We start from the raw sequence: 25491 nt of genomic DNA, 5'->3' as shown, positions 1-25491 counted from the left end.
GAGCCCGACGCGGGATTCGATCCCGGGTCTCCAGGATCGCGCCCTGGGCCAAAGGCAGGCACCAAACCGCTGCGCTACCCAGGGATCCCTCCACCCAGATTCTTGTCCTGCTCTGAGACGTAGGAATGGGTCTCATTCCTAAACTCTGGCTGCCTGGTCTGTTTCCACTGCTTGTGGCCTGCTGGACCTTCCTTCCTACCCTCAGACCTCATCCCGACTGTGCCTATCAGCAGCCATATCTCCTTCCCACTCAGACAGATGCTGCCCCCCTCCACACCCAGGTTAGGAGAATGGGCCTCTACTATGTGTCTCCACCTGCTCTTCTCACCTTTAACTTCCAAGAGCCCCCCCAAAGCTTAAAAACTTTAATTCTTCTCAACCAACACTCAGAAAGGTTGGCCATCTCATCTGTTCCCCGGGGCTTCAAGATCTCCTGCATCCTCATGGGCAACTCTGAGACATTCATCACCAGCTCAGACTGAGTCCTCCCCCTGGTTGTCTGCTCAGTTCACAGCTATTTCTAAAAACAGCCCCGGTAGCTCAGAATGCCCTCAGCAACTGTGTCTCAACCATGTGATACTGCCAACCTGAGGCCAACCAAACTGATCCAGACATGTGTTAAAAGAGAATATCCCAGCCAATAAGCACATGAAAAGATGCTCAACATCATTAACCATCAGAAAAATGCAAATCAAAGCGACAATGAGATTCCACCTCACACTCCTGAGGATGTCTAGAATCAGAAAGACGGGTAATAACAAGGACGTGGAGACATTGGCAGCCTCATGCACTGCTGCTGGGAATGTAAACTGGTGCAGCTGCTTTGGAAAACAGCTGGCAGTTCCTCAAAAGGTTAAACATAGAGTAAACATTTGCACCAGCAGTTCCACTCCCTGTATATACCCAAGAGAGATGAAAACATGTCTACACAAATATGAATAAAATGAATTAAAAAAACGTAATATAGCCATACAATAGAATATCATGGTGATAAAAAGGAATGAAGTACTAATGAATACTACAACATGGATGCACCTGACATTGGAATCTCGTCACAGGAGTATTCATTTGTTGAAACTTTGAAGAACATTCAACTGAGAGGGGCACCTGGGTGGCTCAATCGGTTGAGTGTCTGACTCTTGATTTTGACTGGCAATGATCTCTGGATGGGGAGATCGAGCCCCACGTCAGGCCCTGAGCCCCGAGATATGTCCTTGAGATATTTCCTCTCCCTTTGTCCCTCTCCCACTTGCACACTTGCACTCTCTCTCTCACACACACTCACAAATAATCTTTAAAGAAGAAAGAACGTTCAACTGAGATAAATTGTGGGGAAGAAGGGTTGGGGCTTAAAGGGCATGATGGATATCAACTATTTACAGGACTCCATTTAAAAAGCTGAATTAGAGTGTTTTCCCCCCTCAGTGGCTCCATGGGGCAAAATTAGAATGTTATAGGAAATTGGATCAGTAAGAGCTCTTTTAAAAGATTGTTTACCTAACAATAATAATAAAAGATAACCCTGCCTTTCTGTTCTAAAGAACTTTCTGTTTTTCTAAGATGGAACACATTGCCTTATAAAGAATGAGCTCCCCATCACTGAGATATCGAACAAAGTCAGGTAGGAATGTTGCCAGCAGGGCTCCAGGATTAGAGGGATTCAACTAGAAGAGACCTGGTTTCTTCTAGTTTAGGGAGCCTGGATTTCCCTGCATTTTGGAGGTGTCCATGGGTATCTGGAGATAGAGAACTTTGTTAGCTCCAGATGGGTGGATTCTGATTTTGGGGTCTCCAGACTTCCCTGTATTGATTTGTATTATCTGCTGCCACTTTGGCCCTTTGCTCCTCCAAATATACTAATTTTTCTGGTAAGGTTTGGAGGGGGGGGTAGATAATTAACATGAATTAGTATGGTTTGAAAGAGAAATGTAGTTTGAGAGAACTGTCTTACATAGGATCAGAAAGCTGATGGGAGGCAAACCACGATTTGACTCTGCTCTCAAAAACTGAGTTCCCAAGTACTCGTTTTAATCACATTGCTTCTATGTCCAAACACCCAACCCAGGCATGGGTGGGGATTAAACACCTGACAGCCATTCTCTGCCCAGAGATTTTCTACAATTCACACATTTAGTAGTGTGAGTTGAACTGTGTCCTGCCCAAATGCATCTGTTGAAGTCCTAACATCCAGCACCTCAAAGTGTGCCCTTGTTTGGAAATAGGGTCTTTGCAGATGCAATTAGTTAAGATGAGGTCATTAGGGTGGGCCCTAGGCCAAGGTGACTAGTGTCCTGATTTAAAAAAAGGACAATTTTTACACAGACATGCACACAAGAACTCTGTGGGAAGAGGCACAGTGAGGAGATAGCATCTACAAGCCAGGTAAAGAGGCCTGGACCAGATCCTTCCTCATGGCCGTCAGAGGAATCAACCCTGACACCTTGATTTTGGATTTCTAGCCCCCAGAACTGTGAGACAAGAAGTTTCTATTTGAGCCATTCAGTTTGCGGCATTTTGTTATGGCAGCCCCAGGACTCAAATACACTTGGGTCACTGAGGAAGTGTGCACAGGGTGCTAGTGTGTGAGGCACAGCAAAGGGATCAGACACATGGCAAGAGCACCCACTATCTGCAGGGGAAGGGAGGCAGGGAGCAGAGTGGCCAGTGCAAGGATGGTGAGAGCAAGTCTTCAAGGTCATCAAGGAGGACCCCAAGGAGGCAGGCCAGCCTGCCAGGCCATATGGGAGGCTCTGTGCTGCTTTTTGAAGATGGGGTAGGTTTTGCTTGCACAGATTGAGGAAGAATGAACAAAGTCAAAGTGAAACATGCAGGAATGTGCAGATGGCTGGACCAGGGAGGACAAGGAGTAAGGCTGGAAAGGTCAGAAGGTTTTGTGTGTGTTGTGTGTGTGTGTGTGTGTGTGTGTGTATACCGGGCAGGAACGTCACCGGAGTCCCTGAGGAGAGCCAGGCTGTGGGGAGATCCCTTGAGCAAGTGTAGGGATGACAGGTCCAGGGTGGGACACTGAATGGTTGGTTGGTCTCAAGGGGCCCGCCCAAGAGGCCCAAGATGTGGGAACTTGGATTTCCTCAGCTTCATTTCTTCTTTTTCTTTTTTAAAAAATATTTGATAGACAATGAGAGGGAGAGAGTGAGCACACAAGCAGGCGGAGTGACAGGCAGAGGGAGAGGGAGAACCAGGCTCCCCTCTGAGCAGAGAGCTTGACATGAGGCTCAATCCCAGGACCCTGGGATCACGACCTGAGCCGAGGGCAGATGCCCGATCCACTTGAGCCACCCAGGCGTCCCCATTTCTTCTATCTGCCACCTACTGAAGCACTTGCATTGTGGAGAGCTCTGGATTTCAGAAGTCCCCATCCACATGAGGGACCCTTGGAGATGAGCTTCTCCCAAGTCCAATAGACTCGGTCCCATAGCCCTGTTAGCTCTCTCACCCTGGCCTAGTATTCTCTGGGAAGAGCACAAAGTGGGGAGTGAAGTCGGCCTTGCTCTGCACTCTAGGATTTTGTAATAGTCACCCTGAGCCTCAATTCCCTCATTTGAAAGATGGGGTCAGAGTCCTTACACTGCCTCCTAATAGATGCAAGATAATAGATGTGAAAGAGCCATACAGGGCAGCCCAGGTGGCTCAGTGGTTTAGCGCCGTCATCAGCCCAGGGCATGATCCTGGAATCCTGGGATCGGGTTCCGCATCAGGCTCCCTGCATGGAGCCTGCTTCTCCCTCTGCCTGTGTCTCTGCCTCTCTCTCTCGCTCTGTGTCTCTCATGAATAAATAAACATCTTAAAAAAAAAAAAAAAAAAGAGCCATACAAATTATAGTATGCCAGGGACACACTGGGACCAGCATTTCTTTGGTCAGCAGTGGGGCTCAGGATGGGTCAGACTGGAGCTAGTCAGGCCTGAGGATGGGCAGGGTGGTTGTAGGTAGGCTTTGGACAGGTAGCTATGGGAAGGCACTGGGTGACTTCAGAAGCAGGGAAACAATGGGCCAATGTCCCAGCAGGAAGGGGGCCTAAGGGCCAATCAGAGACAAGCAAGAGATGCCCCAGTCACAGAAGTGGACAAAGCCAAGGGCCTGACAGGGGTTCCCAACCCCATGGGCTGGCTGGGGTCCTGTGGACCTCTCAAGTTTCCACAGGGTCCTGCCATCCCCTCCCTGAGTGCCCCCATGCCAGGCTGACTCCTCTAAGATGCCTGTTTCTCACCTACCTTGCTTGTAGGTACATGGCTGTGCAGAACCCTGGTCACATGCACCTTAGCTTAGTTGGGCACCAACAGAGGCCACTGGCACAGTCTGTCCTCAGCTCTTCTCAAGAAGCTACCCATCACAGGCGCCCAGCACTTTCACACTCGCAGAGAGAATAGGCAAGGCGCTCCCGATTTACAAATGGGAAAACGGAATTCCAGAAAGCAAGGGTCCTTTTCAAGTTCACCAAGGTGGTATATGCAGGGCTGCCTCCCTCAGTGTGAAAAGATGAACGGTGACAGATGCTATTTGCCTGTCCTAAGTGTTTCATGGTTTCCATTCTGAAGACTTTAGCTGTTCTCACTGTCCTGAACCTCCCGAACCAGCGGGGTACAGTTAGCCAGGCTCTACTTTGCTCCCAGACCGAGGAGGAAGAAACAGGCCCACTTTCTCATAGAACAGGGTCAGGAGCCAGAGGGCCCTAAAGAGGTGCACTCCCATGGAGTGGACGCTTTGGATTTGGGCAGAGCTGGCTGAGAAGCCGGCTAGTGACTGGCTGCGTGACTTTGGGGAGGGTACTTCACCTCCAATCCCTTTAGATTCCACATCTGGAAAATGGGGATTATGGTGTATTACTTCACAGGGGCTAGAAAGGATTCTCCTTTCTCAGTACGTGGCCCTCTGCTCCTTCTGACTGGAAGCTTTAGTGCCCTCTAGTGGCAGATCTACATCATGCTCATGCCAATGAGTCTGTGACGCTGCTTCCAGAACTCACAGGAACCTGACTAGTAAGACGGATTTCCTAGTATTCCTACTGTTTTTGGAAGCCACCTCATTCACAGGCACTCCTGAGAGTGCAGCCCTCATCCGGCCTTGTCCGGATAACTGTTAACAGCCTCCTCACAGGTCTCCTGCTACTGCTGTAGCCCTTTTACTCCACCAGCCCAAACAAACCCTTGCTACTCCTCAGAAGGGCTCTGGGGTAATGGGGAGTAAAGCATGAGTAACTACTAGTGTCCCTGTTGCTGCATAGAACCTGGAGTGTATCCCATTTAGATTTGTACAGCCAGAACAGAACTCTAAACTCCTTTAGCTCAGGCCCCATAGTTTCCATTGAGGAACTGGAGACTCACAGGAGGGAGTGGCAGTGGAGGGGAGTCAAATACCAGCCAGTGGCCAAGCTAGAGCTAACACAGAATTCTGGATTCTCAGTGAAGCCCTCCTCCCCACACTCCACTCCTGCTTCTCCAGGTTTGAGGTGGAGCCGGGCCATAACGAACACCCCCACCCCTCACAAACTCCTCCTGACGTGGGGTGAAGTCCCTTCTATCAGACAGAGTTAACTCCAAGGGTAGTTTCCTTTTTTCTGTATGCCCTCTCAACATCCCTGGGACAAGTTATAAGATACTTGGTCAGAGATTATGAGGCTGACCTAATTGGCTCTGGGAAGAATTTCTACACTTGCTGCAATCTTGATGGTTTTCCTGCAGAGCCAACTCTTTGGCCGACCTAAGCTTAAGTCTAAGTCAGCTGGTAACTTGACTCCCTTCTCAAACTGTCAACACAGCGGTATCATCCGCCTCATTAAAATTGATGTCAGCACCACTTGACAGGGCTGGAGAAAAGGGAAGGTCATAGCCTAAGGGTAGAACTACTCTCGTGGTTGATCTCACCTTTCTCTGGGGGTAGGGTAGCGCCAAATAGAAGGCCAGAATGGAAATGTGGACTCTGCCGTAGCTACCCTCATGCGGGCACTAGTCAGGAGTCCCCATGGTGGTGATGGGGGTGGCAGCTAGTACCTCTCACAAAATGCTCTGCACTCCCGTCAGAAGTAGCCAGCACTCCTGGGCTTGGATTCCTGGAGCTGAATGAGTCAACTGAAGGTAAGAGCACCAAGTTGAAAACAGGGCCATGTGGTTTCTAGCCTGGGTTCTTTAACTTTTACCAGGGACCTCGGGCCAGTCCTTGACTCACATTCTCCTGTACCTGTTTCCTCATCTGTACAATGAGTATGGATTCTTTTATTTTTAAAGGAGAAATGCTTCAGGTGCAATGACATTCCAACATATCACACAGGAAGAGCAGCTGCTGTGGCTGGGGAGCAGGTGTATGAAAGACACTCCTACCCCGCACCCACCCTGCACCAGCTATCTAGCCCAACATAGTCCCCAACCAGCTTAGACAGTTTATAATTCATTCACTGCAAAAGCTAGAAGCAAACCCACTCCGAGGGCCTCCTTCAGATGGGAGACAACTCCAGAAATATGGTCCACTCTGTGACATCATCAAAAAGCTTGCTTCTCAAGAATTTAAAAATAGTCTTTAGTCAAGAGCAGCTGAGCCTCAAGGCCCTCCCAGAAGTCAGCATGTCAAAGCCTTCTGGAAAACCCCATTTTAGAAGAAAAATAGGATAGAAATGAAAACCTGGCTTGATAATTTCCTAGACATCACTGGCCCCATGTAGCAGGTCAAAGTGACAAAGTGAATGCCCAATAAAGGTTGAACCTTCAAAGGCCCTCTAGAAGGTCCCAAATTACCACTGCAGTCTCACCTGCCATTCCTGCATTTCCCACCCTTTGGGCAAACTTGCCCCTTTGAACCTAAATGTACTCAGTAGTTGCTCACCTCAGACCCCTGCTCTGTCACGCTCCTGCCTCCTTTCCCCAGGCCTTTTCTAAAGCCTATTTCTAAATCTGTATCCGCAGCATGTGCAACTCAAATATTTTCCTTCCTAGAAGACACCCCCAATCCTTCCAGTTTGATGCTCCTTTCCAGCCTCTGAATTCCCCCTAACACTTACCGGACCTCTAGTTACAGGTCCTAGTAAGTATCACTCCTGTCTATCTTCTCTTCCTACTAGTTACTGTGAACACCCAACAGCTGGCTTGTTTCTGCTCCAGCCCTCTCCCTCTTGTCCCACCAAGGAAACTGGCCCAGCCTAGGTGCCTGGTAGATATTGGAAAGTTCTGTTAACATGAAAAAGCAAGAAAACAATCATCCAAAGTTACTGTTGGATATTTGGCAATACATGCAAAACTTGGCTACAGAAGAAACTGCTTTATAATGTATCTAAGATTTGCCAAATGGCAAAGGCCTTGTGGCTGAGAAAAATTTAGTACCTGTTAAACCAGAAATCCAATTTAACTTTTTTGGAATTTCCTTTGCAAAAAGCAAACCCTAAAGCCCAAACACTTCAATTTTAAAGTACACACTGTTTGGGGGCGCCACTGACACTACATAACTTTTTCTAGATATAAATTCAAATTAGATTCCAATCTTTAACACTACTTTTATGCATAAGACCCCTATACTCATTCCAATGAAGATTTACTAAAACAATCCTTAAATCTTCTACTATAAAAAATATTAACAAAGTCACACATCTATTAAATGGTTGAACCACTGAACACACAAACTGCAGAACAACTTACCCCTCCCCCAAATCCCCTTAAGAATAGAGAAAATTTCCATCTTCTGGAAAAGCCAAGCTGACCTTGGGCAGTGCCTACCCGCTTCCTTGGCAAGGCTTTTCACATGTCATTCCTCCTTAGCACGCCTGTCTTGATAACAAACCATACTCTGTTCACTTGTCAGTCAAACCCTACATGTTTCAGCCTTGATGCAAAGCCCATTTTTTTTCTTCAGACCTTCCTGTCATGGAGGGTCACAGACCATCAGTGCTACAAGAGACTTCAGAAGCCATTTGGTCACACCCCCTCAATTTTACAGATTGGGAGGTGATCCAGAGGTCAACACAAGGTCACACAGGAAATTAGTGGCAGAGGCAGAATTAGAATTAGGATCTCCCAGAAACCAGTGTTAATGCTTTTCCTTTATACTGTCCTATTTTTTCTTAATTCATCTATTACTTTAGTCTAACAATTTTCCTGGCTTTCAGGGGCTCTAGAGCACGGAATTTCAAACGTTTTAAAAAGCCTACTCCCACAGTAGAGAAAGGAGGAGAATCAGATTTAAGTGTCCAAAGATCCTATATACTTGTGCATTTCCCCTCAACAACCATTAATATAAAAATGTCATAGAAACCAGTTCTTTAGTGTTTTCACATGAGCTTACAATTAAAGTCTAATTTAAAAATGTAAGCATACAACTAGGCTTTACCAAAGAGGAACGTGTTTATTTCACTTAAATTCTTAAAAATACTTTTTTGGCAGTTGACACATAAAATGTCCTAATGTAAAAAAATTTCATTAAAAAGAAAAGAAAAGCATGAAAAAACAGACCCAAAATGTTAAGATTTTATTTACAAAGCTTCTTTGTTGTACAGAAAGTAAAAATGCTGTTACAGTCTCGGTGTAACTGGAAGCCACCACAGATGGCTGGCTCACCAATCACAACTCTCCACGCTACAGCAAGTCTGACACGAAAACCTAACAACGCTTACAATTTTGTGGGGTGAAGTCCCCAAGCTTGGTGGTGAATTTCCAAGAGGGGCTAAATAGAGGAAGGTGGAATGTCACAGGAACTATTCTTTGGCTCTTTGGGTGGGTGGGTGTCCTGGGGTTTGTATCACAGCTACCTTTTTTTTTTTTTTTAAACAGCTACCAAATCCATATGAGCAGTCCAACCAATACTGAACAGTTCTTTCTTTGCAAGTTATTTGGGGTTTTAATCATCTTCTCCTTCATCGTCTGTTTCTCTCTTCCTCTTTTCACCTTTCCCACTTTCTTCCTCCTCTGCACAACAACAAAAATTCACTTTGAGACAACTGGAAAGGTATTTGCCTAAGTTACTGCTAACAGAGGTAACAACAATGAACTTCTGATGGTTGGGAGACTTAAAAAATTGTAATCTTGATTAGATTGGAGATTGCCGATTTTAAGAGATATTAACTAAAAAAGCATAGAGACCATTGAACGAAAGTCAAAATGCACCGTAGCATCTCAAATGATAGCAAAGTTAACGCAGTTTTCTCCATTTTAATTTGCTGTCTTTAAGTTGACTCAAATTGTAGCAAATGAATATTAACTCAAAAGGTTTTTTCCCCAACTAGTAAAAATTCATGGCTAGGTCAATGAAATTACCTAAACTGCAGGATGTTCCAAAAAGCTCCCTGAAGTGAAGGCAGGTACTGAACCCTACCTTCAGTGCAAATTTAGTTCAATGCGTGGCACAGAGAACAGATGCTGAGAAAGCAGGAACCAATGGAAAGCAAAGCAAATAATCTGGTACTCTAAACCCGCCCAGGTGTATGAATCTATACTTCCAATGAGTAATAAATAAATAGAGGTTTCACTGGTTTTAGCTGTGGTAGGGAACTTAAGAAATAACAGTAATAAAGTTGTAAAGGTGCTATTTATACATTCTGCAAAAGTTATGATCTAGTTATTTTAGACTTTAGTGAAAGAATTCCAAAACCAGAAATCTCATATCTGGAAGTAACCCAAATGATGGGGTCTAAAAACATACTCCAAGTGTGGGACTGTGGGTGGCCTCGCACCTGCAGAGAGGCATTATCAGTCACTGAAGAGCAGGAAATCTGGGCCAGCATAGGTGCACTGACAGTGCTACATAAGCCACTGTGAAAGCCACCAGGGCAAAGAGAATTTTTTGTTCTCTGTAGTTTCACAATCTAAATTAACAGACATTTTTTTGTGTTTTTAACTGAGGAGGACCTAAGTGCATACATCATACCCACCTTCATCTTCATCTTCATCCTCATCATCTTCATCTTCATCAACCTCTCCATCATGTCCAAATTCTTCTTCCTAAAGAATAGTAAACAGCTCTATTAGCTTAATTTGCCAAGATGAGAAGTACAGAGAAAAAGATAATTTGCCAAAAAATTTAACAATTCATCAAGGAGAAAACTTTTAATATTATCTTTATCTAATGTCCTGAAATCTGTTCATTTTTCTGAATAAGCTTAAATTAAGATTTTCTTTAAAAACTGCTTTTCAGGGTCGTCTGGGTGGCTCAGCTGGCTAAGTGTCTGCCTTCAGCTTAGGTCATCTCAGGGTCCAGGGAATCAAGCCCCATGTCTGGTTTTGTGCTCAGCAGGAAACTTGCTTCCTCCCTCTCCTAGTCCCCCCACCCCACTTGTGCTGTCAAATAGATAAATTAAAAACAAAAAACTGCTTTTCAGAAGTAAGCATTTTGTCAGACATGTTTAATTAGCATACTATTTATAATGGATAATTCGAGAAGTGATTTTAAAATCTTGAATTTCAAAACAGAATTTCTATATTCCCATTCTTACAAAAAGATTCTTTTAGGAACTTGATTTCATTATTACCTGTGAGACTGCACAAACTGCTCAGCCTTAGTTTTTTCCTACTACAAAGCAATGTGCTTTTTGATATCTTATTTTCTTTGCCTGTTTTGACAATTTCCTTGAGGTTTGTCAAAATCAAGTCACTCCTTTCTCCTGTCCTTCTACGACATTCAACTCCTCATAGATATTGTATCACTGGGTTGCCCATAAACTAGACTACTTGCTCTTTCAAGGCAGGACCACATTGTTTAACTCTGCGTCCTCAACTCTTTAAAACAGCAGGCATAAGATGTATTTACTGAATTAAGCTGAACATACGAGAACAAGTTCAGGCTTGGTAAACATACCCTTCCCTTCAACACAACCAAGGGACAGACATACCACCAGTTCTCAACATTTCCAGTTTTTTCACCCTATGGAAATGACACTACACTCAATTCATTACTTCTTCCCAATAAGTTAAAAGGTCAAAACTTTACCCGCAGAGCCAAGTACCATGTCTAATTAGTACCCTGTAAGCACTCTACTTAGAATTTACTAAAAGGTGGACAAAAAGGAAACCAATCAGACTGTTATTAGTCTATTTACAAGTTTACTATTTTCATCAGAAGCCTTTACTTTTTCTTAAAAAAAAAAAAAAAAAAAAAAAAACCTTCCACATTTTCAACTACAAATAGGAAACAGAGCTGCAAACACATTTGCACCAACCTCTCCACTGACTTCGTCTTCATCCTCTTCCCCTTCTACATCTTCATCTTCATCTTCATCCTCTTCATCATCAAACTCTTCCTCCTCACCATCCTCATCTTCCTCATCCTCCTCATCTTCTCCTTCTGCAAGTCCAAAGGAATTCATTAAGTAACCCTGAAGGCACACCTGCTAAAGTGCCAGGGCGCTTTCAGTTGGTGGCCGGACAAATGCTGAGCTACCTCAATGCCTGGGAAACCCAGGCACTGCACTTGTCCCTGTCCTCCCAGCTGGTTGCAACTCAGTCCCTTCGTCCACCAAGGTCCCTTTACATCTGGAGGCCAAGAGTACTGATGGACTAGCTGTGCACTGCAACAGTTCCTGATGAAAGGATAGAATCTCTGGAATTTGCTTCAAGATAAGGAAAGGGGGCGTGGGTAGGGGTTGGGCACCTATAAAACCAGTAATCGTTGAAGCTCAATGATGAGAACATGAAAGTTAATTTTACATTATTTCTATCTTTGTCTGAAATTTTCCACAGCAAAAAGTTACCACACCCCCTACCCACCAAATAAATGACAAGGAGCTCCTTCTCTGAGGTAAGGGTACTGCCACAAAGCCAGAAGCCAGAGGGGGAACCTGACAAACAGTGGTAAGCAGCCTGTGATGGGAGGGTCAGGGTGGGTGGAGAAAGGGGCTGACTGTGTCACCTGCACCCGTGTCTCTATTCCACCTCCTGGTGCAGGGCCAGAGACAAGCAGTTCTTACCTCTCCTGCTCTGGGAGCCTGCAGCGCTGCCCTGCTTCCTAGCCTCTGCACATTCTTCCCTTTCTTCTCCCTTGGCTAACACAGATTCAAACCTTTGGTTCTCAGCTTAACGTCACTTCCTCAAGCAGACTTACCAGGCCTCCTAATATGCTCTCACATGAGCACCTGACACTTATCCATTATCACAGGCTTTACTCACTTGTGCTTATGTAACATTTCTCAGTAGACCGTAAACACCAAGAGGACGTGCGCCATGTCTGGGTTTTCTTTTCAAAATTATATTCCATGATGCTTGGCACATAAAAAATGCTCAAATTTGTTGCCTGACTGAGCTGCTCTCCACCCTCCAAGGAATTTCCTTACAGGCTCTTGCATACATGGCCATTCAACCTGTTTAAGGTAAACTTAAATAGATAAAAGAGTGTTTTCAGGAATAACTGAGAATCTTCAGTGAAGGGAGTAAGTGATGTGAACATCTTAAACAAATTGAGACATCCTAGTCTATGTCCACTTTATCATCCTACATCCCATCATTTTTTACCATCTCAAATCTGCCATAAATCTGCAAAGATGCTGCCAGCGTATTACACCTTAACTGTACCCAAGTTACCTAATGTTTTCCTCAACTTTTCTTGACCATTTTTTTTTATCTTTAAAGAAAAGACATTTAAAATAATGTCTCTGCCTCTATGTCTATCATAAATAAATTTTTAAAAATCTTAAAAAAAAATACAGCAAAACCATAAATTCCAGCAACATCAGGAATGTTAGGAGTAACTTTTCTTCATGTTGACTTATGTGAAAGCTGATCACTCTGCTTCCTTTAAGCCACTGGAGAGGCAAGAAACTCTTTATCTGAGTGGCTCAGAGACAGTGAGTCATGGTGCAAGGAAAAAGCACAAGCCCATCAGTAAAGAAAGCTATTTTATTTACATTTGGCTCTAACAGACAGATCCCTAGTTATCTATGAAGTGCTCGGCCTTGTGAATAAAGATGAAAAAGACCGTTCCTACCCCAGAGGAACATAGCATAATTGAAAGAGACAAGGATAACAGAGAGTGAAAGACGACAAAAGAGGTAAGCAAGGAGGTGCTTTCACACACAGGAACCTAACCTACTAGCTTCTGGGCACTGGGACATGCAATCTGGAAGTGTTGACAAAGCAAAGTTTCTAAGAATTAAGTCAGACAGTAACCAAGAAAAGGGAGCAACGAACATGGCAGGGAGACACAAGATGATAGTCCTTTTAGTAAACTGTAAAACTACAAATATTTCAGTGTGTTAGGGCACACAGCCTCCAAAATCAAGACTAATTAACTAACCATTTTTATGTGGAATCATTTGAAGGCTTCAACGTTCTAGGAACTTATTAAAATTAAACAGAGGTCCTAGCTCCAAATTTAATGGAAATGCCTACACGCATGGATATTATTTTTTTCAATGACAAAAACATTCAATAGCTTTATCATGACCTTTGATAGGCAGAAATTAGGTTCTCTGGATGTTACACCCCCTCACCTTCATCCTCCTCTTCTTCATCCACACCATCCACTTCGGCATCTGAGTCAGGGGCTTCCCGATCCTCTCGGTCATAGCCATCCAGGTAGGTCAGTTGGGGCAGGAGCTTGAAGACACTCTCTCGGTAGTCATTCAGATTAGTAACCTCACAGTTAAACAAATCCAGGCTTTTCAGGTATTCCAACTTTTTCTGAAGAAAAGGATCAAGAAACATACTTTCTAAATCAAAGGAACACCAGCAACAAAACCCATCTCCTGAAGACGTAAAATTCTAGGCACTGTATTCATTTAGCTGCTACCAATTCAGCTTTAGACACAGGAAAACATTTCAAGTCCTTTGCAAACTTTATAGTAGGCCACTAGATTTAGCTTATACAATCTACCTTCTGCATTTACCTTCTCAGAGAACTGTCCTTTTCCAGCAATATTAGTAAGTAGTTTTAAGAAAAATGAATTTGGAAAATACCAAACTGGATCTTTTCACAATATGAGACAAATCAGAGTTTTAATAAATTTAGTTCAAAACTAAGTTTTAACATTCAAGTAATCAAATGGCCAAAAGAACTGGTCTTCAATGCTCTGGGGTGGCCAGATGGGGAAAAAAAATTCAATTAATCAATTCAATCTTGAGGTACTTGAGATTTCTATTCAAAGACATAGATGTGAAACACTAGAGAATGGCATATAATAACGTAAGAAGTGTAGTGATACAGTTATTCTCCAGGAAGAGAGGATTGGTACAGGCTGGGGAAAAGGAAGGGGCATGCAGAGTTGAAACTTCAGAAGGAGACAAACAATACTCTTTTTAAATTTGGGACCTTTCTGATGTAAAACTCTTCTGATTTTACCATACCCTGAAATTTTGCTGCAATAGCTCATTTGTTTAGAACTTTGGTTTAATCTATCTAAAATACAAAACACAACATAGTTGAGATCTGAAAGCCTGGGCTGAGGAAAGTTTTCTGAGTAACAAAGTGGGTAAGAAAATGTCCATGTATTTTACTCAGATTCATTTGCTTTTACAACCACGTACTAGTATTTCAATCAAACTCTAGTAGGTTGTCAGTAAGGGTGAAGGGAGACATTGGGAGGACAGAGATAGTAGTATATTACAAGCAAGTAGGAGAGAGCAGCAGGAAGTAACAGCAGACCCTCTTAGGAAAAAGAGGGGCAAGTGCTTAAAAAAGCAAACATAAAACATCAATATGTAGCCTGGTGCCCTCTAGAAAAAGGTCAATGAGCCTGGAGGGCATATAGCTTCATAAATGTCACTTTTAAGGGTTCTGAATCAGGAGAAAAGGCTTGGTATTCAAGTCTTGAGATATCAAGACTGAAACAAAAAATTAAGAGGCTCTCCACATGAAGTAAGTTGCAAAAAAAAAATAATTCAATAATAATAAAAAAAAAAAAAAAAAAAAAAAAAATTCTTTAAAGGCTTTGATGCTTTACTGGGAAAACTATTTTAACATTCACAAGGACCCAGGAAGAAATGCAGATGAAAAAAACCTTGCCTTCAGGATTGAGGTATCTTAGTGATTCCAAAGAGTTACAAAATGATTTAAAAATCTTCACCCTAAGCAAGGCTTGACAAAATATAATTGGCCCATCCTGGTCCACTGCCTGTTTTTGTAAAGTAAGTTTTATTGTAACACAGCCACTTCATTTGTTTATGTGCTCCGAAGAATATCTTGCCCTAGAATATTGGCAGCACTGCCAGACTGTATGGCCTATAAAGTCTATAGGATCTTATCATCTGGCCCTGTAGAAGAAGGGCTGCTGACCCCTGCACTTAGAGAATCTCCATCTTCCTGGTCAAAGAAGAGGTTCCCACCACTTGTTTTATTTTCACTGAGCAGCCCTTGGGAACAGAGAGGCAGGCAGGGAACACAGAGCAGGGTTATGGCAACAGGCAAATGCACTCCTCAAAACACCAATGTATAAGGATCCAAGAGTTTGTGGATCAAATAATGTGCTTATGTAAGTTAGTCTCCTGAGGTCTTAAGAAAGCTGTCCCCAGCCCTTCTAATCACAGGGAGAGCTGCTTTTATGTTGTGTTGCTTTCAGATTAGTTCCCTACTGGGCAGGCCCTGACCTCCAGATGCCCAGGTAGGCCTTCTTGCCAAAGAGGGAGAAAATGTTGAAACACCACCCCAGACAACTAGCTGGCACACTGGGAACTCTTTTCTCTTCCCAAAAAGGTTGACTCTATACCAGCTAAAATATGACCACAAGTAAATTTAGGCAGCTTTCCCAAAGTCTAAAAATTCTTCACTCAAGGGAATGAGCCATTTACTTCTCAAAATTATTCCCTAGGAATGGATGCACAAAAATGCATACAACCCCCGATCCTTCAAGCTCTACAGTGCCTCAGGCCCCTCCTATAGTTCCAGGCCACAGGGCCTCCAATGCCCACCTATTTTTGAAACTCCACGAATCTGTGACATTTTTGGCTACCTCAGGAAAGGACCCGTTATTAATAATTCAAACATGCCAAACAGTTTGCTAGTAAACGAAGTAAAAGCAAATAAACAACAAAATTCCAAGTAATTGTAGTACTCTAGAATTGTTTATAGTAATAAAATTGTGCTTTAAGGCCCAAAATATACTACCCACAGATTATTAGGATCCCAATGTAATGTGAAAATACTGCTTTAAAAAAAAAAAAAAAAAAAAAAAAATCAAAACCAAAAACACCCCCAAAAATCAGAATTCTACCATACCAGAAATTTGGCCTAAAACTAATAGGCTAGCCATAATAAACATTAAACATTTTATTAACAATAATTTTGCTTGCCTTCTTAGAATTTAGAAGGGCTTTGGGGGATGGTTTGGATGGCCCAGGTCTCTTAAAAAAGGTGTCCAAGGAAGTTTGAATTGATGCCTTCTTTGTCTCTCGATTAATGTCCCTGTAGCAAGCAGAGGCATTCACATCATTGCATTGACTTTAAGAACTGGGCTCAAAGTAGACGGTGTTCAAAATGTACGTGGTTAATGAGGATGAGGATGGTGTTGTTCCCACTGAAGAATACTTTCAGAAGATAAAATGGACCCAACATTCCCCCCACTTCACCTTCTCCTACAGTTTTATTTTATTCCAAGAGACAACTTCAGGAGACCTACCTAACACCCTCAGGCACCTGAACAGTAAGTAAGTTCAGGAGAACGGTGGGAGCTCAGGCTTTTCTAGATGCCCCTGGGTATGCAGCATTGTGGCTATGTCACTGGCTAGCTAAGTGTGTGACTCTGGACAAGGGATTCAGACTCTCCCAAGCCTCAGCTTCCTCGTGAGTAAAATGAGGGCCATGTTATTTCTTTTCTCTTTGTAGAAATGTTTTTTGAGGATTACTAATGAAACAGAATACATAAAGCATCTACTACAGTATATGGTACACAGCAGATCCTCCAAAACTGGTAAATACAACAATGATTATTTCCCATTCTCACTGTCCTGGGGGACCAAGACTTTCACAGCTACCAAAGAGCCCTCATACATCATGGACCAGGTCAGGAATGCCCAAGAAAACAACTCCCGTACAACGTTTGCTTCTGCTCTGCCTCTGTGTGCTAGGACACTGACAAAGGCTTCTGGGTGAAGCATCAAAGAGGACTTGAGTTGCCATGAGAATTAGGCAACAGGCCAGTGATCCCACATGGGAAGGTACTGCATGACACTCTGTTCAGGAAAAAAGGGGTTGTTAGGCTCACGGTGACCCTGAATCAATAGGCCTACCATTGATATCTAAACAATAAAGAAAGGCTCAAGGTAGCCTGTCTAACTGGGAGACACCAGCACTTAATTTAGTGCTCCTTTTGGAATTCCCAGTTTAATGTCAATTTGGGTATGGAATACATATGTAGGTAAAAGAACAGGTCCCAAAAGCAGTGGAAAGAATGGCAGAGTTGGATTTGAATCTCAACTTTATAATTTATTCTGTGGCCACTGAGTAATTATTTAAGCTCTCTGAACTTGGTTTCCTCATCTCTAAAAGGGGGACAGTCTGGGTTATAGGAGTATACAATCGGCAAATGTTAGTGTCCTTAAAAACAGCAAAACTCAAATGTTTACTTAAACATTGGAAACAAGGATTGGTTTAGAGGTAAAGAACTAGCAAAAAGGAAGGAGCCCAAGTATCTGGATGTACCTATAATCCAAAAAAGGGGCAAATACAAGATGCAAAGGTTAGAGACTCCCAGAATTTGAGAAATAGGAGCTAAAATGTAGCCCACTTAATGAAATATATAAATAAAGGGATTTGATAAAAGGCAATTTAACCTACATTGGAGCAGAGCCTTAATTATTGATTGGGGGTAAAAGATGCTATAGTTCTGGCAGGAAATCCTCTTTGTTAAAAGAAGTCACAAATTAACTCTATCTTCCCTTGAAATATCAACAGCATTCTGTACAAGTTAGGTGAAATCCAAATATTTTAATATACTGTGACATCAGAATAGATATAGTAGAAAAAATGCCTATCCTCTTGGGTTTTGCTCTTCTGGACCCTGAGACAGTTCCTATCTGCTTGTATAACCCTCTCCCAATATGTTTACAAGATGAATTAAATGGAAACACTGACTTTATATATACGTAAAAACAGAAAACCCATAGGCTTCTTTGGATAGTATGAAACAAGTTGGGAGTTCTATTCACCTTATCAAAATGGAATTCGGTCTCAATGCCAAATTTATAGAATGTCACATTTAGAGAAATCAGTCACTTAACAATCTTCAATTCATAGTACTTTCCAGGTGGCAGCTACACAGAAGAGCCTGTGAAGCTGCTCCATACCTTATATTAACCTCTCCATCCAGCTCTTTTCTGCCCTACAGCTTACACGTGGACTGTACCCCCATTAGCACAGGCTTCCCAACTTACAAATTAAGTTAAGCACATTATTTTATTTTAGTCTCAGAACTCCTAAGAAAAGGCAGAGCTTATTATCCTCCCTGCTTCATAAGTGAGGAAACTGAGGCCCAGAGAGAAGAAGCAATTTGCCCAAGGTCACACAGTAAGCCTGTAACCCAACTGGCACTTAACTTTTTATAGCTTATCCCAGGAGGAAGACTAAGGATTCTGGGGTTCCCATGCAAACTTAAGGCAACAGTGATCTAGCTGGGGCACAAGATCAATCGGAAGACCTAAACTTATTGGAGCTGTCCTTGGACTCTAATTCATATATGATTATAATTCATCTATAATTCAGATATGCCATCCAGTATGAATAGCTTTTTTTATAAAAGTATAGAATTGCCTGGCCAGTTTGAGGGGGAAAAAATTAAGATAAATGTTTAAGTCTTTGGTGAATATATGAAACTTAAAAAGGAAAAAAAAAAGAAAAGAATTCCCCTTTGAAGGAAACCACTACAGTATCAGGCAGGGAGAGCAAAGCCACAGGAACACATAACTAGAGAGGCCCTGATCTTTAAAATTTCTACAAGTATTATAATAACAACCACCACCTTCTTGATTATTATTTCCAAACATTTCCCTCACTATAAAGAAATATGAAAATGAAAATGACCAATAAGTCCTGGTTTCCAAGTTATCACTTACTTACCAAAGGTTCCAAGGTGCTGATATCTTTCAGTTTATTTCCACTTAAGTTTAAATGTGTAAGATTTGGAAGTTTTTCTGCTAACATGTCCAGACCTCCAAAGATTCTATTGTCACTGAGCTCAAGCTGCAAGAGAATATACAACATACATACAAATACACACAGAGAAACACATCATTAAGGCATTTTAAGTAGCAAATATAGTTCTTAAATACTTATCAAGATCAAATAAACTCTGTTCCTATTAGGGCATGTTTGTTCATTTTGTTTAATTAAATCCAGATAAGTAGTCTACAGGTCCTAAGAACATTTTAGGAGAGGAGGAGAAACAGGATGGATAAGAAGAGCTGCATTTCCTTAACCAGCTGCTAATTATAATAGTTTGCTCAAGATCTGGCCCCTAACATCAGTGAATCCATTTTCTAACCTAAAAAGTGGGTCAAAGCAAATTAGAATTCTTTGAGAAGTTCCAATAGTCTATACCTGCCAGGAAGGGTAAATGGTCTGTGCATTCTAAGCAGCTTATCCCGCATGCCAAGCAAAGCTCACTATGCCCACTTGAAACCTAATCTGGTTCTGTAGAGTTGACACATCGTAAGGTTCTATACCTGGAAACCACCCGGGAGTGTCGCTCTGAAGGCTATAGGAGTGGCATGGGTCCCAAAACAAGCCCTTAAAGAAGCTCCATGACCTCAGGAAACTGAGTGGGGCAATAGCTTCAGGGTTGCTGAAACCAACTCCCAGGAGGAGGCCACTTCTTGCAAAAAGCCGGCACTAGCCTTTATAAGAACCTACTCTAATTTCTTAGCGGCAGGTCAAGTAGCACAGTGAGTGGTGTGCCAATGAAGGAATGAGCCTTCACCATGGAATTCGAATCTGAAGTGAAAGAAATCGGAGCCTGGAAAAATTAGACAGTTGAGAGCATATAATTCAAGCTCTTCATTTTGCAGATGAGAAAACTCAGGCCACACAACTGGTTTCAATTCTCTAGTTTAAGTGCCAACACAATGGCAACCGCATCTAACTCTTACACAGGCCATAAGTGCGGGGCACTGTTTGAAGCACTTGAAATATATGAGCTTATTATCTGCTCTTGCGATAACCCTGTGGAGTAGATAGAATTATTATCTGCATTTACAGATGAGGAAAATGAACTATAACTCTATAACCTACCCTAGATCACACAGTTGCAGAGTGACCAGTTACAGAGTGACCAAGGACTTGAAGCCAGGCAGGCTAGCTTCAAAAGAATTCACCCTTCCCACTATGCTATGTACTTGGAATAGCATGAAAATTTCATGTAATTTTTAGTCTTTGGTATGCAGTGAAATGAACTACATGATGCAGAACAGAGGCACTTTTAAAAACTTGAATATTTGTTGAAAGAATGAGTTTAAAAAACTCAGGTCTTCTACTTAAGGTGTTACTAAATATTTCAGAGGAAATGCATCATTTCACAACATTTTTTCCTGCCCATAGCATATTCCAAATTATCTAGTCACATTCTAGATTTATAAATACAAGTCTAGGGGGCACCTGGGTGGCTCAGTCTGTTAAGTGTATGCCCTTGGCTCAGATCATGGTCCCAGAATCGAGTCCTGAAGTGGGCCCCCTTCTCAGGAGGGAGTCTGCTTTTCCTTCTCCCAATGCCCCTCCCTCTGCTCAGGCTCACGCTAATAAATAATCCTTATTAAAAAAAAAAATACGAGTCTATAATCAACAAAGACTCCAGTTTTAGCTTTCTTGAGATTTTAGTAAATTAAAACAGAAACAGAGACCACTTCCCTTGGTTGGTTAGAATATCACACATATGTAATATTCGTATCCTTTCAACATGAGTATCTTAGGGAGTAGAGATAAAAGGCAATCTGCCGAAGCACTTAGTGGCATTGTGAAATGAAATCATATGTGTAAATTTAGGAAACCTGTGACATTTACACACCAAAATTTCATTCAGAAACTGTTTCTTATTAAAAAACAATCTGTGCTCAGGGTAGGAAGAAAGTATCAGTTGTGAGCATGTCTTATCTGCCTTTTAAGTCTGATTTGTAGATCACTCCTCCCTAACTCTACAAGTGATTAACAAGACTTCAGAAGGATTTGATAAAGCCTCTATATAGATGGGTCACTGATCCACTTCTCCTCTGAATAAGTCTGATAGTACACAGACCACAGCAAATCAAGAAAATCTATCAGGATACCAGGAAAACCAGAACACAAAATACACACTAGGATCATACTAGCATCAAGTTTATGCAGATACAAGCTAGAAAGTCATCCGTTGTTTAAAGTCAACTGTTGTTTAATGGGCTAATCAGAGCTCCCGGTGTCACAAATAACCCATGTAAATATAAACGGATTACACCTGAACCTCTAAAGTAGCTGCTTAGCAGAAAGGAATAATTTACCAATTTAAAATATAACAGGATTATTCTTTCTGATAGGAAGCTAAGTTACCTGAAACTCATAAGGACTGCCTGAGCATTTCTTGCCTAAATAAGGCAAATAAGTAAAAACAGCTTATCGTTTTTAATTCATGTACTTAACCCAAAACAATTTCCTCTCAGGACTTAAGCAAGCTACTGGAACAGCCTACCTGCATTTTGCCTAAATCTGATTATAGATTTCTATGTATACCTTTGGATAAAAGTTTTGCTTAAATTCCCTAAGAAAGGGAATATCAAAACAGTAGAAAAGTTTGCTATACTTACACATATTTTTTATTATGTAATAGAAAAGGCATTCATTTAGGAAACAGGAGATAAGGGTTCTAGTTTTTGCTACAGTACTAACCTCTTTTGTAGGTGGCTTTAGGCAAATTATCGTACCTTTCTGCATCTATTCCTGTGCCTATAAAATAAGGGATAAGGCTGGAAGAGCAAAGCTTCTTCCAGTTTTGGCATTCTGGAGCTTCGAGACAGTTACAAGTACAAGAAGATGAGAAAACATTTTTCTTGAGTGTTTTTTAAAATTGGCAGTTGGAGAGAGGCAGGTGGATAGTAATTGGTTTATAATTAGACCAATAAAATGCTAACAATGAGCCATCAGCTAAGATAGGGAAATACAGCAGCTTTGTTACAATGAATTCTTGCAGTCACAACACATTTTAACTTTCTAGTCATTTAAAATTACACAATGGGTCTGAATTATCATAGACTACAAATCTGCAAATTCTTTATTGAAACTCACCCTTAATCAACAAACATAAAACATGGAGAGTGAGAGACACCTGCAGTTCCTAAACCAGAGCATACTAAAGGAGAAAACCCAGCTAACATTATAAACAATGTATAGCAATCAATAAGTAATAGCTTATTCACAAAAAAAATTATTCTTCATAACCACTATTTATCGAGCATACATGCATTATTTCTAAACATCAGAGCAATTCTGTAAGGTTGGGTGGTATCACCAGTTTATGGGTGAGGAAACTGAGCCTTAGAGAGATTAAGTAACCTGCAGAAGATCACCCATCAGAGAACTGGTGGGGTTGGAATTCAATCCCAGGTATGCCCGGGTCCAAAGGCTATGTGTTTTCTGCTACACTAACTTCTTCCTTAGGGGTAAAATCATGTATGTTTCCCTTCTCAGAATGTTCTCTTGTTTATTGCTCAAGAAAAAGTACTTACCTTTTTCAATTTAGGTAGTTTGGGGAGATTTGAAACGGAAATCAAGCCTACATTTATTAAACTGAGGAACTCTAAGTTCACAAATTCAGCTGTTAAGCCCTCAATTTTCCCATCATTTGATTTGCAATTATCCAGGACAAGTTCTCGAACCTATGGATGACAATGGGGAAAAAAAGAAAAAGACAAACTTTCAAAAACATACATAAAACAAAGAACACAGCAAAAACTACAATCATAAACATCCAGCAAAAACACCCACATACAGGGACAGTCTCTACTTAGACCTAGATCACAGTTATAAATAAATGAAAAATGATTAAGCCTTTAGTAACAATACACTAATAGATACCAAGGATAGAATGTTACACCAAGGTATAAAGATTTAAACTCTTTACTTCCCAGAGACAGAACTACAATCCTTAAAATAAGTGAAGAAACTATATCCTCCTTATTCTTTTTCCCAAATCTGTTAAAGCCCAAGAGGCAGCTTTAACTATAAATGCAGAGAAGCTTCCTCCATCCCCCAACCCTGCCGCTGAGTCTCCCTTAAGGCCCAGGGGACTGACACAAGGAAAAGAGGAAATCTTTACTTTTCCTATCAAATCCCTAAGAGATTTTGGCAACATGTTTCTGCACTATACATTTCCACTTGTGGTTTTATTAATCTTTACTAAGATTCTCTTGACAATTAGAAAGGGTCAAGATGCAAGAGGCCTTAACTCAAAGATCAATTTGGGTTACATGTGAGAAAGGTATTTTCAGGAAAGAAAACTATTAGACATTAAATTAGGTTCCCTTTTCAGGCCATAAAATCTCTTTGTGGGTCCTGAAATTCAGACTTCCAATCCATTCAAGGCAATCACATCTGAAGATTTTATTTATTTTTATTTATTATTTTAAAGTTCTACAACTCAGCATGGGGCTTGAACTCCCAACCTCCATATGGAGTCACATGTTCTACAGACTGAGCCTGCCAGGTACCCCATGATTTTAAATACTGATTTTTTTTTTTTTAAGATTTTATCTTATTTATTCATGACAGAGAGGCAGAGACATAGGCAGAGAAGAGAAGCAGGCTCCTCACAGGCAGCCTGACGCAAGACTCGATCCCCAGACTGGGATCATGCCCTTAGCGGAAGGTAGATACTCAACCGCTGAGCCACCCAGGCATCCCTAAATACTAATGAATAAACAATCTACTGCATGAGTAACTACCATAATAATACCTACTTCCATTCTTGTTCTGTGGTTGACTCTGAAACTTCCAACTTTTAAGCACATTTTTTGGTCACTTAACAGTGATGCAAATTAGCTTTAACGGCCAAAAGCACTCTTGCAGTCAATCTACCACGTGAAACAGCATTAATCAAGCATGTATATGGGAGATGCTCATATTTCTAAACTGAGACTATGAGCTAATAATACCTTCATCCTCCCATGTAAAATCCAAGGATACTACTCTAGTAATTGCTATCATTTAGGGAGAACTTCGTATTCTTCACACCACCACACCCTCGCCCCATTTACAGAGAAGGAAACAGATTTGGAGTCAGTGATACCCACAACACCACAACTTCTCACTTGCTTCTTTACTACTTCTCACTACCCTGTTTACTTCCTCCTCCTAAGCCTTGGTTTTAGTTAGGATGCATGTAGGCCAAATACATCTTTTACTTCATTTCAGGTTTCTTTACACACCTCTGCCACTTTCCCCCTTTCTGGGGCAAACAGCACATCTGAAAGTTAAGGTGTCAAGTGAGAAGTGAGCTCTAGAGACAGATGCCTGACATCATATCCTGGCTCTGCCACTTACAACCTGTGTTACCTCAGAAAAGTCACTTAACCTCTCTGTGCCTCAGCTCTTTATCTGTGGAGGTAACGGTATCCACTGCGTGGAGCTGCAGAGGAGTAGCACCTGAAATGTACTAAATGCTAAAAAAGGAACCTCTGGGGAAAGGGAGAAAGAGAATGACAGGGACCTCTGCCGTTAATTCATATTTGTGCTGAGCTTTTCATAAGCATGTATTCCTTTTGTATTTAAAAAAAGAAAAAAGTAAAACCAACCAACCATAAAAATAAAGTCAACTGTGATTGTCCACACATCTAATACAGAAATACAACTAAAATGTTCTCATTTGGTTTGGGGGATTTTCTATGATTTTATCTGACAGAGAATCCAAATTATTATACAGAATGACACTAATATTCCAAAACCCAAGTAAAGAGGGATCAGAGTTAGCCATATTGCCTCCCAGCTCACTGGGTGAAATCACCTCTTGGATATTTCTTCCAACTGGTAAAATTCCACTCTAACTAGGGTCATCAAAAACTACCATAAAGATTCAAATGTGAGTTAAAACAGGTTTGCTGAACCAAAGAGCAGAATAGGAATCAAGAGGAAGGAACTGGGAAGGAAAAAAGATGTCAAATGGTTCAAAACTACAGGTTTAGTTGCTGGGTGTGGAAGTGATGGAGGGGAACTGAGGTCTGGCTTAGAGAAACAGGAGCCATGTGGCTACATGGAAATGTGTAGGGAACAGCTTTCTGAGGGGCAGATGAAATGAATACCATGAGGGATACTTAGCTGAGGTTCCCTCGGGATGTTCGGGTGCAAGTATCCCCAGAAAACAGGATGTGGTCTGGAGTGCGGAGGAGGGTCGGCAGTTCTGTATTTGGTATCATCAGGGCAGAAACAAGAGTGGAAAGGATGGATTCCCTAAAAAGAGGACCAAGGACAGAACCTTGGGGAATGCACAAAGACGACTCGAGAAGAATTAAGGAGTGGTACCAATGGGTACCAACTGGTTTCCAACACCTGTAAAGGCTTCTGAAATAAGGCACAAGAAGTTACTGAGAAAAGGACTGAAAAAATTAGAAAACAATTTCAAAGCCCATCAA

The 25491-nt window shown here is 41.8% G+C and overlaps 1 protein-coding gene across 2 annotated transcripts in view; it reads right to left on the bottom strand.

The window, feature by feature from the left end:
• Nucleotides 1–8321: 8321 nt before the first annotated feature.
• Nucleotides 8322–25491, bottom strand: part of ANP32B (acidic nuclear phosphoprotein 32 family member B) — a 42923-nt gene continuing 25753 nt past the window's right edge. For both annotated transcript variants that reach the window (XM_077912648.1, XM_077912649.1), the window contains 6 exons: nucleotides 22594–22743; nucleotides 18968–19090; nucleotides 13413–13602; nucleotides 11148–11272; nucleotides 9864–9933; nucleotides 8322–8901 (listed from right to left, as the gene is read on the bottom strand). In XM_077912648.1, coding sequence (XP_077768774.1) covers nucleotides 8834–8901; nucleotides 9864–9933; nucleotides 11148–11272; nucleotides 13413–13602; nucleotides 18968–19090; nucleotides 22594–22743 — 726 coding nt within the window. In that variant the 3' untranslated portion in view covers nucleotides 8322–8833. The remainder of the gene's footprint in view (nucleotides 8902–9863; nucleotides 9934–11147; nucleotides 11273–13412; nucleotides 13603–18967; nucleotides 19091–22593; nucleotides 22744–25491) is intronic.

This window comes from Canis aureus, chromosome 10 (genome assembly GCF_053574225.1).
Source record: "Canis aureus isolate CA01 chromosome 10, VMU_Caureus_v.1.0, whole genome shotgun sequence".
In the NCBI taxonomy this organism is placed as follows: domain Eukaryota; kingdom Metazoa; phylum Chordata; class Mammalia; order Carnivora; family Canidae; genus Canis; species Canis aureus.
This window is presented reverse-complemented; position numbering and strand designations above follow the sequence as displayed.